This window comes from Zootoca vivipara, chromosome 14 (genome assembly GCF_963506605.1).
Source record: "Zootoca vivipara chromosome 14, rZooViv1.1, whole genome shotgun sequence".
Taxonomy (NCBI): Eukaryota; Metazoa; Chordata; class Lepidosauria; order Squamata; family Lacertidae; genus Zootoca; species Zootoca vivipara.
In genome coordinates this window covers 35,820,736-35,835,074 of record NC_083289.1, presented here as the reverse complement: position 1 = coordinate 35,835,074, position 14,339 = coordinate 35,820,736, and the positions used below count along the sequence as shown (strand labels likewise).

Genomic DNA, 14,339 nt, shown 5'->3' with positions numbered 1-14,339 from the left:
CACTTCCTTGAGCTAACTTGTAAGCCTGCTTTAAGAGTCAATCATTAGTGTTGTGGTATCTGGGAATATTTGGATTTAAACTCCCTTCCTTTCCCCTTCAGGTTTGTAGTCCTTTCAGCTCTCTTTCTTTCTCAGAAGTAAGTATCTGTGTCTGCGCATGTTGGGTGGGATCCAGGACGGCTTGATTTGGGACCTAAGAATCAACATGGTGCACTTTTTAAAATTTTTTTACGGGCGATGTGAGGTTAGACATACTAGGAAGGAGCTCACCTTAACCTCTTTTGTCACAGACGAGCCTTTGCCAGTTTTCCCAATTATGAGAATGAAATACACAAAGCCCCTGAGGCTCTCCCCAGTTCAACCTCCGTTTGGTTCTGTTTCTCTAATTAGAATTTTTTTTAATGACCTCATAAAGATATGAAGAATTAAGTCTCTTCTAAGCCTCGCTTCATCTCGGAGTTGATTTAAATGACCTTTTAGCTTTCTTATGGAAACTATTCCTGATAGAGTTTGACAGCCCAAACTACTTGTTGCGTTGACTTAAGGGGAAAGCTGCCGTGAGCATTATTTTTAAATATTTTAAAAAACAACTACCCTCTACACTTTTGTCCATATTGATTGGGTGGCCAGCAGAGGTCCCCATGTGCTGATCCAACTGCGTCGCTGGAATATTTCAGAAGAGGCTGACAAAGGAGAGGCACAGAATAAAGCAAGTTCCCCCACAGTGACACCCTTATCACCAAGCAGAGCAGGAACTGTTGCACAGATGAATTCGTCAGTAGGCTGAGTTCAAGATGCTGGTTCTGATATACCTATATAAATACCTATATAAATTCGTCAGTAGGCTGAGTTCAAGATGCTGGTTCTGATATACCTATATATATAAAGCCCCCTACAGCTTGGGGCAGGGTACCAGAAAGATCGTCTCACCTCTTATATACCCCATCGATCACTGTGCTGAGCCCGGGAGGGTCGTCTGTAGATGCCACCTTATCAGAAGGTCTGTTACGCATGATATAGGAATCGAGTCTTTAGTGTTGTGGCACCTGATCCTTTGGAATGCCCTCCCCTTGAATATTATTTATTTCTGTATGTATTTATTACCTGCCCTTCACTTCAAGGTCCCAGGGCAGGTCCCAACATTGAAACACAATATTTAAAACAGTTTAAAACAATGCTGTCTCTGTTGTTTTGCCTTTTTGGCACCTACTTGAAGGTTGGTTTTGTTTTGTTTTTTGTCGCCCAGGTCTCCTGGGTAACAACAACAACAACAACAACAACAACAACAACAACAACAACAGATTAATCTCTCTTTGAGAGTTTACCATATAAATGTGCATGTATTTGTATATTCCTGGGCAGTGTGGTGCAGTAGATAAGCGAATTTGGATGGGAAAGTAGCATTTGGATAGGAATTTGGATGGGAAAGGTGTCAGTCGTAGGCAGCCATGTTTGTAGGGGCCTGGGGAGGAACAGCTCCATGTCTATCTGTGCAAGTTCATATTTTGCATAAATTATTATGTTTTTTAAAAACTATTTGGCATATTGTTTCTGTTTCTGGTGGTCATGGCACATGGAGGAAGCAGATATACAAGGCATTGTAGCCTCCCCTTCCAATTCCTGGAGTTCTTACTCAGCAACTTTTGAGATTTCGCCTGATGTTGCCTATATTCTTAAGTATATTGTTGCAACCATAAGGATTAGAAAGTGGAAGATTGACCAGAACTGGAACCCAACAGCTGATCTGGGTTTCCCCCCTACTCTGTTATGAGACCACAGTATACCCACAGCCACAAAAGTATAAGGAAAGAAGCTACAGAGCTCAGCAAATTAAGCACTCGTTTTGGCATTTTAAATATCTGAAGCCATATTTTGGCTACATTTTTCAATTACTTCCCTTTGAGGTCCATTGCCCATTTGAAAACAAAATGCAGCACAGCTGAGGTCCAGAAATCTCAATGTTGTCCTAACGGAGTCGTATGTTGCAGATCAGTGAGCCCAGCATACTTAATATGGAGGCAACTGCTAGTTTTATGGAATACAAAATTCCACAGTAAAGTACATTAACTGAAAGACCGTTTAGACCATTACTATCAGTATTGCCCACTTCTTTATGGCCAGTTTTTTCCCTAATTACAGTGTATCCTGCCAGTTGAATGCAGGATTATTATTATTATTACTCTTTTTGCCATGACAAAGCAATTGTCACCTAGGTTCTAGAGTTTATATTACAACTTAATGTGGAACTTTGGATCTGTGAACAGATGGCATTGTCATTATTTTAGCCTTCCCCAAAGAATGGAAAGAAACACACAGTTGACATTTCCAAAATGCTTTTAGTCAGTAATAAAAATTAGCTGCATCTCATTGGAGAGACTGGCTTAACTCCTGAGTTCATGGGCATAAGAAACGCAGAGGAAGCGGGGTCATGTTGGTGGTGCTTCCAGTCCAGTTTGGGCAACGGACAGACAGGGCAGCACACCGCTTTGTGTCCCATCCTGAACACCAGCAATTTAGAACAAGGGGCTCCTCCTCACAACCTACTTATTGAGCATTCATCCTGATTTGCTTGCATAAAGTGCAGGGACAGGTTACATTAGAACTGCTCTTTAATACAGCGCTCATTTTTATTTGTTTGTAAGCAATAATCATTCTGTCTATCTTTCTGTTAATCGTTCATTCCCTCCATGTTTTGCATTTCCCCTGTCACTTTCCTAACCGCAAAAAGCCTGTTACTTTTAAAAAAAGATGATCTGTTGCCAACAGAGCGCTTGAATCCCTTCTTCAATTACACACATCTAAATTTCCCAGATGGCACTTGACTCCCACAAAATACTGACTGACTGGAGCCTCCCTGATGGAAGTTCCTTTAACCGCTGTACCACATGACCAAAAGTGGACTGGTTTTAAATTACTGCTGGAAGATCCAGCCACCGACTGACTGCCAGATCAGGCAATATCACATAACACACACACACACTGAAATAACTTGTTATTAATGCTGGTATGCCAGTATTACAGACAAAAACATTGGTGCAAACAAATCTTTCTCTTCCTCAAGTGTCACCTGGCAGCAGCCATTCCACCAGGCTCCCTCAGTGGGAGAGATGAGAAGCAGGGCTCATTGCCAAAAGACTTTGCCAACAGACCGGTTCCTTCAGGCACCTCCTTCCCTAAGCTGTTTCTATGCCAGCTGATAATTATAAGAACTACTACTTAAGAATCGGTGCCCCCTCCCTTGTCCCTTTCCCCTTGTGTGACACTTTTTTAAGATTGTAAGCCTGTAGGCAGGAACCGTCTTGTTTTAATTGATTGTGTGTAAGCTGCTCGGGGACCCTTTTTAGCAGAAGAGTGGGGAACAAATGCTCGAAATAAATCAGTGTTGATGACTGGGTTGTAAGGTTTGTCTCTTCTTCTGGAGCAAGGAAGGCAGACTTCAGGCTTCTGGGATCTGCTTTGTGTTTTACTAGAACCACAAAACCCACCAACACCTCCTGCATAAAAGCCCACTCCTGGTTACCCCAAGCTTTCAGCAGTCTCTAATTTTGCTAAAGGCTGGGTGTCAGAATCCTTGCCAATCTACTGCAGAGATCTCCCTTCAATCTGATTTCAGTAGGCAACTGAGACGCCTCCATCAGACCTCAGCCAACTGCTATTGTGGGATCCGTGGGCCAGAATATCCAGAGAATTACAGGCACATGGCATGGCCAAAGATGGGCCTGTGGTCAAGTTCTGCAGAGGGAAGATATTTTCAGCAACTTCCATCAGTGGTGAGTGCATAGCTGCCAAGTTTTCCCTTTTCTCAAGAGGAAGCCTATTCAGCATAAGGGAATTTCCCTTAAAAAAAAAGGGAGAACTTGGCAGCTATGGGTGAGTGGCTCAAACTGAGGAACCAAGCCTGGAACAGCAGTTATGTAAAAAGGCTAGCTAGGCTTGTTTTGGTTCCTCAGGTCACCTGATCATGATGTGCTGAAGAACATCTTTAACATCTCTGGCCATTACCAAGGCAATGCTGCAGTACTGAGAGCTCTCTCTCAGTAGTAGTCCAGGGTGAGAGTGTGGCCTTGCTGCCAGAGTCTCCAGTTCACTTGGTGGCCTTGTGCCCACTTAGCTGTGAAGTTCCCTAGGCAGCCTTGGGCAAGATGACTTGCCTTTCTACTTCACAGGGTGGTTGTAAGGATAAAATGAAGGAAGCCTCACGTAAACTGCTGTTCTATGATCCTCGGAAGGACACATAAGGAAAGATGTCTCTGTTGTGCAACGTTTCTCAACGTGTGTATATTATATAGCTGCTTAGTATGCATTCATTATGTTCATTATGTATTATGTACTATTAGAAATTCTCTAGCAGGTATGTGTACTGGCCCTGGATCATTAATTGAATTGGGTCAATTTGGGTTGACCCAGGATTCAGCCAAATTGGGTTGAGGCAACCCCAGGTTGGATGAGGTCTATCTGGAGTGATCGGGGGGGGGGGATGGTCCAGTGGAGAGGAGAAAAGGAGTGGAGGTGCTTACAGGCCATCTAATCACATATTGGGTTTTAATTAGGCAAAGCCTCTGAATTTATTTGGGTCTCAGGATCACACTGGATTGAATCAGGGCCACTCTGAAGTGGTGGATTGTACTATTATGTATTATCTATAAAGATGTATTGCTTATTGTTATGGCTTGTATTTATATAATAGCTTTCATTTTTTGGTATGAATATAAAGTTATGTATTGATATATATTGTTTATTATTTTCTATGTTCTATGCTGCCCTGTGGACTTTTGACAAAGTGTGGCATATACATTTTAATAATAACAGTGCTGCTGCTGCTACTATCTACTCAATCAAATAAGTGCTTTGAGACTTGAGACTTGCATTAAGTTTCAGCAGTTTCTGTGATCAGCCCAAAACTCAGTCACCCAATGCATTTTCTGTGCCCTCTTGTTTTCACACATGGCTCTCATGGGGTGTGCAAAGGTGGAGACATCTCACCAGAAAGGCAAAGGGAGCCGCTGACTGCCGGAGGATTTCTCCGGAACTGCTAAACTGCCGAGATAAGTCGGTTCCCATTTAGAAGTGTGCAGCAGATGTATCATTTGGCAGATGTCTGCAGTCAGTAGTTTGCCACTCATCAGTGATTGCCTGCTAAGTTGCCATGACCAAAGCTGGGGTGAAAATAACAGTGAAGGATATGCTTAGACTTGTCGATAAGCAATTTTTTAGAAACCTCTCCAAATCTTAACTGTTCTGTATCCCAAAGCCAAAATGACAGTCCTTTAAGTCCACCTTTTGTCTTCTTTCACCAGAAAGTTTGATTTATTTCCTCACATTTTCTACAGAGAACTTAAGAAGAGCTTGCTGGATCAGGCCAAATGCCCCATCTAGTCCTTGAAGAATTCCCCCCCTCCCCAAAGCAACACTTCCAGGAGTGGTTTAGCGGTCACTCCCTCTTCACAGGAAATTTTGGGAATTGTAGCTTTGGGAAGGAAACTAGGGGTCTCCTATCAACTCTTAGCATTTTTAACAGACTACAGCTCTCATGATTCTTTGTGGGAAGCCGACTGCCTAAAGTAGTTATCAGTGCTTTACAGGTATGGTGCAGGTTACAGGTAGGTAGCCGTGTTGGTCTGGATCGAAGTAAAATAAAAAAATTCCTTCAGTAGCACCTTAAAGACCAACTAAGTTTTTATTTTGGTATGAGCTTTCGTGTGCATGCACACTTCTTCAGATCTGAAGAAGTGTGCATGCACACGAAAGCTCATACCAAAATAAAAACTTAGTTGGTCTTTAAGGTGCTACTGAAGGTATGGTGCAATTGTTGTTTGAGTTTGATACCCCCGCTCTCTTTTAACAGGAGGCCTCCTACCTTGCCCCTGTCAACACGCTGCCCACCCCAAAAGGCGCCAAAAGAGAGATGCTGCTCATGACCATTTCGTTATCTAGCTGCGGACAGGTTGCCCCTTGCTGCCAGCAGACCAGCTTCTTTCCTGGAACCCCCTTGGCAGCAGCAGCTAGCATCTACCCTGCAGTTGTGACCTGGCTCCTGTCTTTGGTGAGTGGAATAAATAGCTTCTAGGAAGTGTTGCAAACTGGAGGCAGGCATCTCTGCAGGACAATCTCTTCTTAGCCAGATGAAAAGGGAGTTATAAAGCTGCAGTGCAGATATGTGAGATTTCTAATGAATCAGAAAGTTGCTACTAGCCATAATGGATCTTGCGGGAACTTTGAAGGGCCTTAGGACAGCAGGATAGCTCAGCTGGTAAGAGCACAAGGATCTTCATCCCATGGGTTCGAGCCCCACAGTAGGCAAAAGATTCCAGCATTGCAGGGGGTTGGGCTAGATGACTCGCGGGGTCCCTTCCAACTCTACAATTCTATGATTCCAGAAGCCTTGTGTGACCTTCCCAGAGTCCGGTAAGCAAGGCTTAAAATGTTCCTTCCATGGCTGGAAAACATGACACGGAAAGGACTTTTTAAATGGGGGGATCCTGTGAAATCTTGGGCAGCCCTTCCATGAGGTTTTCCCTGCTGTCCTGCCCCCTTTTATTTGCTTTCCAAGTTTGGATGATACGTGTAAAGCTGCGATCGTGTTTGTAAAAGCTGCATAAGATGAGTTCAACCTGTGCAGCTTTGGGCAATGACCGTTCCCCATATAAAAGGGGTGCGCATTTTGCACGGTTGCGCGCAGCCCCCTGGGATCCCCAGGACAGCACTTAGCAGTTCCGAGGCTGGCACCACCTTCCTGGGCTGGATACCTGTGGTCTCCGCCCACACAGCCAGCCGTCCAATCCAGCTGGGGGAGGTGTTGCGGGGGGGGGGATTGGCCAGGTAGGAGGAGGTAACCATACAGTGCACACAGCAGAAGGAGAGACATACCTGGGAAGCAGCCCCCGCCCCCATTGCGGCGGCGATACCAGGGTTCCTGTAAAGGGGTCTGGGGGGAAGGCATTGACCATACTCCCAGAGGTCATCATTGCCCTCCCCCTCCAGTGGCGGCGAAAAAGGAGGGGCGGGCTATCTGCTTGAACATATGTTCTCCAGAGGTAGCCCAACCCCCACATATGCTGGATAACCCTTAAATTACCCAGATCCCCGGCTGGGGACTGGGAAGGATAAACGTGCAATGCCTGAGCCAAGGTCTCCCTACATCTGAATCTTAATAAAGTTGTGGCCAATTTTAATCCCATAGAATGTTGTCTGGTGTTGTTATTCCGCTCGGGGGCTGCCTGGGGTGTTGGGGGACTCCGCCTGACCGCGCAAATGCTAAAGACACACCTCATTATCCTGGGCTTTGACACGAGGTAATAAAATCATAGAATTGTATAGAAGAGACTCAGAGGGTCATCTAATCCAACCCCCTGCAATGCAGGAATTTCAACTAAGATAAAAGGTAAAAGTAAAGGACCCCCTGTATGGTTAAGTCCAGTCAAAGGCGGCTATGGTGTGCCCCATTACAGATGGCCATTCGATCAGATGGGGACATTAGGAGGTAAGAACGTATTAGAAAATTGCTATAGAGATCTATACTGTGTTATGTACGTTCGTCTTTAAAATAAAAATATACATCAGGAATTGACAGGAAGTCTGTAAGGTGAATTAAAAACAAGTATAGAGGACATTGAATAGGCTCTCCTTCTCTTGCTATTCTCAATGTAGAAGAAAAGTAAAAAGAAAAAACGACAGAGACATATAGATATAGTCATAATATATTGTTTATTGCATTCAAATTATTGTTTAGCATATTTGCTATTGTTTCAAATCATTTGGTTTAAACAGTATTAAAGGTGAAAAAATGAAAAAGGAAGAGAAGGGGGGTTGGGAGTTGGGGAAGGGGAGGGTTGGGGAAGGGGAGGGAGGGAGGGGGGATATAGGGTAATTATAAGTTTGATGTATTTTGTAAGTTGATTCTGTATTTCGGTTGGAAAGTTTTTGTATTTTTGTATTTTGTATTTTGTATTCAAAATTGGGGGGGGGGATTTCAAACGCAAAAAAAAATAAAAAAATCATAGAATTGTAGAGTTAGAAGAGACTCATCTAATCCAACCTCCTGCAGTGCAGGAATTTCAACTAAGATAAAAGGTAAAAGTAAAGGACCCCTGTATGGTTAAGTCCAGTCAAAGGCGGCTATGGGGTGCCCCATTACAGATGGCCATTCAATCAGATGGGGACAGCATCTGCCTGCCTCCAGTCTTCAGGGACCTCACTTGTTCTCCAAGAATTCTCAATGGTTATAGACAGAGGCTCTGAGTTTACATCCACAAGGTCCTTTAGTACCCTTGGGTGCAGGTCATCAAGCCCCGAAGATTTGAATTCATGTAAAGTAGCCACCTCTTTCCCAATCTTGGGCTGCAGCTCCACCCTTGCATCATTTGTTCTGTTATCACCAGGTTCCTTTGGGATGAAGACAGAGGCAAAGTAGCTGTGGAGCAGTTCTGCCTTCTCTCTGTCACCCAATAGATTTCTCCGTCTTCCCTATGCAAAGGACCTACTACTTGCTTGTTCTTCCTCTTGCTTCAAACATAGCCGAAGATACCTTTTATAATTATATTTAGCCTCTCTTGCAAGCCTGAGCTCATTCTGAACTTTGTCCTGCCTGACTTTCTCCCTGCAACTATTGGCTACTTGTGTATACTCCTCCTTTGTGATTTCCTTTTTCTTCCATTTCTTATACATGCCCTTCTTAAAACTCAGCTTATCCATAAGCTCTTTATGCAGCCACACAGTTTCTTTAGACGTCTCCCACTTTTTTGGTATAGTCGGCTTTTGTGCCTTCAGTATTTCACCTTTAAGAAACTCCCACCCATCTTGGACTCCCTTCTCTTTGAGTATTTCTGATGTGTGTTTTCAAGACCCACCTTGTTCATGTGATTGTAATATATTTTAACTGTTTTTAATTTTAAATGGTTTTAACCTGCCCTCAATCTGCTGGTGAAGGGCAGGTAATGAATTTAATTTAATTTAATTTATTAATAAATAATATTTGAACTCTTCCCTGAAATTTCAGCTTCTTTTTCTTTTTCTAAAGAATGAAAGCCTCTAACCCTTTCACCTGTAAAGGGAATCGTGCAGGCAATATTCTATCCTATTTCTCAATAATAAGCAAAATGCTTACTACTACTTTCAGTTTTCTGGTCAGTGGTCTGAAAGGCACCAGAATAATTGATCAAAGCTTGGCAGTGTTTATTTTTTAAAATTTCATTTGAAAAAAAATCAATGTTTAAAATTATTTAATAATTTAAATGCATTTGACTGCTCAAGCATGATCCAGCCAAAGTTAAGCACTTTTTATGCTCAGTCAATTTCAGTGGGAAACTTAACTTGGAAATCTTATACATGTCTACTCAGAAGACAGTCCCCACTGATTTCAGTGGGGCTTATTTCCAGCAGGTAGGCATGCATAGAAAGTTGCTGCATTAAGCCTGGGTGTTTGAAGGCTGCAATTCTAAATCTATTGGGATAACTGGCTCGATTACCTGTTGAAGCCCTTTCTTACACAAAATCTGCAGTGCTTGGCTTGTGAATCTGGTTAGAGACAAAAAGACTTTACTGTTGCAGTCACACGGACATGATGCTCGTTGGTAAGGAAATTATTATTGTAAGAAATATAGGAAAGGGTTCTAGTCTAACTAGTCTAGAGAAGAACAAGGCAGTTGTGCTTGCTCTTTTGTTCTACTGTGTTTCTCATATTATAAGACACGTCTTATATTTATTTTTTCCTCAAAAAAACACACTATGGCTTATTTTCAAGGGATGTCTTATTTTTTTCCTCCTCCTCCTGCCGCGGCCAGCATTGCTGCTGCGCCTATCACTATGTCTTATTTTCGGGGTATGGCTTATATTCCTCGAATGCTTAAAAATCCTGCAATGGCTTATTTTATGGGTATGTCTTAAAATATGAGAAACAGGGTATCAAAGGATAGTTCAGAGATGACCACTCATTGTGAGGTCTGAAAGAGAAGTGTGAGGAGGAGGTTTTAACGAGGATGCAGCCTAAGATGAATCAGTCTAAACAACAAAGAGAGCTAGAGAAGTCAGCATGGTGATAAAGGTACAGGGATAGTTTGGGAATCTGAATGTTACTCACTTTGTCTGTCGTCACTTCATGCAAACTCCTCTTCATGCAAGTTGAGTTGCTCCCAAACTGCCAACAGAACCCCTTTACTAGGCCTTTAGACCCATTGAATGCAGCGACACTTTCTTCTGAGTAGGCATGGACTCTATTTGTTGATTACACCAACGTATGCACTGCTTAATATACCGTAAACAATATCAAAGTGGTGCATTACATAAGAACAAAACACGCCATAAAAGCTGCATGCACATTTTGTATAGAAATTAATTCATGTTCATCAACGGTGCACACAACTGGGTCCCACTTCAGAAAGCACTGGGGCTGAACAGGAAAGACTTACTCAAGGCGCTGCACATCTCTTCTGTCCATATTGATGTGACAGAAGAGGAGGAGCATTTCTAGCCCTACTTGCAGATGCTGGGGACTGAACCAGGGACCTTCTGCATGCAAGGCAGCTGATCTCCTACTGAGCTATGACCGTTCCCTAAAGTTGCTGGATGGTGTTCCTCCCCATATACTTCACTGCCGCAGGCCCAGCTGTTCAGGTCACCTTTTGAGCAGGCAACGAAAGGTACACTGGCATGCTGGGTTGTCTGATTACCCCTTCTTTCCTGTCCTCCTGATGCAGCCTTCCAGCAGTGCTTGCAGTTGCTCAGGACTTGGATGATGGGCTTGAGGGCATCCTGAGCAAGTTTGCAGACAACACCAAATTGGGAGGGGTGGCTAATACCCCAGAGGACAGGATCACACTTCAAAATGTCCGTAACAGATTAGAGAACTGGGCCAAAGCCAACAAGATGAATTTTAACAAGGAGAAATGTAAAGTACTCCACTTGGGCAAAAAGAAAAAGAAAGGCACAAATACAGGATGGGAGACACCTGGCTTGAGAGCAGTACATGTGAAAAGGATCTAGGAGTCTTGGTAGACCACAAACTTGACATGAGTCAACAGTGTGATGCAGCAGCTAAAAAAGCCAATGCAATTCTGGGCTGCATCAATAGGAGTATAGCATCTAGATCAAGGGAAGTAATAGTACCACTGTATTCTGCTCTGGTCAGACCTCACCTGGAATACTGTGTCCATTTCTGGGCACCACAGTTCAAGAAGGATTCTGACGAGCTAGAACGTGTCCAGAGGAGGGCAACCAAAATGGTCAAAGGCCTGGAAACGATGCCTTATGAGGAACGGCTTAGGGAGCTGGGTATGTTTAGCCTGGAGAAGAGAAGGTTACATGATAGCCATGTTCAAATATATAAAAGGATGTCATATAGAAGAGGGTGAAAGGTTGTTTTCTGCTGCTCCAGAGAAGCGGACACGGAGCAATGGATTCAAGCTACAAGAAAGAAGATTCCAAACCAAAACATTAGGAAGAACTTCCTGACAGTAAGAGCTGTTCGACAGTGGAATTTGCTGCCAAGGGGTGTGTGGAGTCTCCTTCTTCGGAGGTCTTTAAGTGGAGGCTTGACAGCCATATGTCAGGAATGCTTTGATGGTGTTTCCTGCTTGGCAGGGGGTTGGACTGGATGGCCCTTGTGGTCTCTTCCAACTCTATGATTCTAGGATGGAGGCAAGGCTCCTTTCCCCTCGCAGCCTGCATTTCTCAAGGAAATCTTTCATCCTCCAAATCTGCCTTTCTTCCATCTTCCACCCATGACAGCAATGGCTCAGCTTATGCGAAGCAGGGCTTCCAATCCTCTCTGACTGCTTCCAAAGTCAATAGGCTGAATCTGGTTCTTAGTTTCCAAGTCACGTAGAAGAAAGGGGAAGGGAGGGAGGAGAGGAAATCAAGGGGAAGAAACAAGCCAAAGATAATTAAATGTGATGGGTTAGAATGGAGTGGAGTTTTTCTCTTCTGTTCTTTTTTGCCTAGTGTCAAGATTTGGTTTCTATTAAAATATGTAGTCAGAGAGAAGAAGGTCATTCAATCTGTGCTTTTAATTAGGCTTTGCATGAAATTACTTGTAAAGGGTTAATCAGTGAAATATCAGTGCTATAGCTGTCAGATCCAGAGTTTCCTGGGGAGAGGAATTGATTGCAAAACCACTTGTAGCCTTGAGAGAGGAATTTGGGGTGTGTGTCTCCCAACAAACTCTCCGCTCATCACCCTTTAAAAACCACAGTTACCAAGATTCTTTGGGGGAAGCTGCTGTTCCAGGAAAGAAAGGCTAGCTTCCTTGTCCTGTCTGTTGAAGTGGCATCATAGGGCTTTAAATGTGCGTGGATGTGGTGTAAGTGGAACATCCTCCTTCTATTGCCCAAGACAGCATCCCCTGAAAAACTATTTTCTCATTCAAAGTGGAAAGTGACTGACAAGCCTACAACTATTAATGCACATTACTGGGGGAATAGGAAGGCTCCCTGGGAAAAGAAAAAGCCACGCACCAGCTCTTCATAATAGCGTAATCACTTAGCATTGATTTTCAACGGGGATTATTGACCCTATTATCATCAATAAGGGCAATGTACTGTTTTGCTGCAGGAGAGAACATGGCAGTCGATAAGGACTCTCTGTTCTCATCTCTTCCTAGGAAACTTAAGAGTGAGTTACAGGCTTGCTCTCTGTTGCAGAACTACCCAAAATGCAAACGTTGGAAGCAATGATAAAGCACATAGCTGTGACAGAACCCTGTAATTTTTAGCTGTCAAATGTGCTTCTCATATAGTTATTTAATTTGTTTATCTATTTGGTAAGATGTCTATCTCAACCCCTCTGCAGTGCACTTGCAGCGCTCAGGGCAGCTTACAATTTAAAAGGGTAAAACAAGTCTGGCAGATTTAACGCTAATTAAAAAGGAGTGGGTTGTGTTCAGCTAACCTAAGTTAGTCACAGCCATTCATTTAAATGGGTCTACTCTGAGTAAAAGTTAGCTGAATTCCAATCCAGCACTGTTTTCAGCTGACTTTTGCTCAGAGTACACCCTTTGAAACTAATGGTGCTGAGAGTTCATCATGTCCGTTAATTTCAATGGTTCTGCTTTAAGTTATTTATTTAACAACAAAAGGAATAAAAAGGGTGGCCAGTACAGCAGGTAAAAGAGGTTAAGAAGAGGTTGTCATTAAAACTGCTGAGGCCAAGTGCCCGCTGTAATATTATATTATTCATTAAACATGTATAAATGGCCCCCAAACTTTAATGCAGCTTACAGGGGAAAAACAACAATAAAATCATCACTAAAAACAGTAAAAAACAAATTTCAAACATTCAAAAAAAGGAAAACTGAATCAGAGCCTCTAAATGGTAAAGGTAAAGGGACCCCTGACCATTAGGTCCAGTCGTGACCGACTCTGGGGTTGCGCGCTCATCTCGCATTATTGGCCGAGGGAGCCGGCGTATAGCTTCCAGGTCATGTGGCCAGCATGACAAAGCCGCTTCTGGCAAACCAAGGCAGCACATGGAAACGCCGTTTACCTTCCCGCTGTAGCGGTTCCTATTTATCTACTTGCATTTTGACGTGCTTTCGAACTGCTAGGTTGGCAGGAGCTGGGACCAAGCAACGGGAGCTCACCCCGTCACAGGGATTCGAACCGCCGACCTTCTGATCAGCAAGCCCTAGGCTCAGTGGTTTAACCACAGCGCGGCCTAGATTAATGGTGTCTGGGACAGAGTTCTCTTGGATCATGTTACACGGAGAGGTTTATTAGGGGTCTCCCAAGCCACTGTGGGGTGCGGCCAAAAGTGAGCTCGCTGAAAGTGGGATAATGCATGAGGTTCAGGATCCTTGCAATAAGATGAATGTGCACAGGTATGAGAGTGGCGTGATTAGATATTACCTTCCCCTGCCTCTGTTCTGTGTTTTGCTTTGTACAGTGTAGAGCAGCGGTGTTGTGGTCCAGGGTCATAGTGGGGGCGTTGAAGACCTATTACTATTTCTGCCGCAGAGTCACTGTCTCCAGCATTCTAGAGCTGCCCAAACTGCATGAAAGGGGAGCTTTTCAACCACTGAGGAGAAGTCTTCTCACCTTTTGTGCTGATGGAAGCCAATCAGAGTGAAAGATAGATGAGTCAGCCACCGAGGACTGGCTCCCAGGGTCACCCTGGAGAGGGTGTGTGGGAAGAGCAATGTGGGGGGTTGTTCCACATGCTCCAAAGCTAAGCGTTTAGTAACACTGGGAACACAAGGAGGTTCAGTTTGAAGAGACTGATGTGCAATTTCTGTTACCCACAATAGAAAGGAAAACACAACTTAAGTCTCTCCGAAAGAAGATATAGGATGAGTGGCTGGGGAAACCCAGCCAGATGGGCGGGGTATAAATAATAAATTATTATATTATTAT

General features: G+C 43.6%; 1 protein-coding gene across 1 annotated transcript in view; it reads left to right on the top strand.

Moving 5' to 3' along the window:
* The window catches only part of DNAAF8 (dynein axonemal assembly factor 8), a 52,166-nt gene that overhangs the window by 24,028 nt on the left and 13,799 nt on the right, over positions 1–14,339 (top strand). Inside the window, exon 11 of the mRNA XM_060282780.1 lies at positions 5,846–6,043. Coding sequence (XP_060138763.1) covers positions 5,846–6,043 — 198 coding nt within the window. The remainder of the gene's footprint in view (positions 1–5,845; positions 6,044–14,339) is intronic.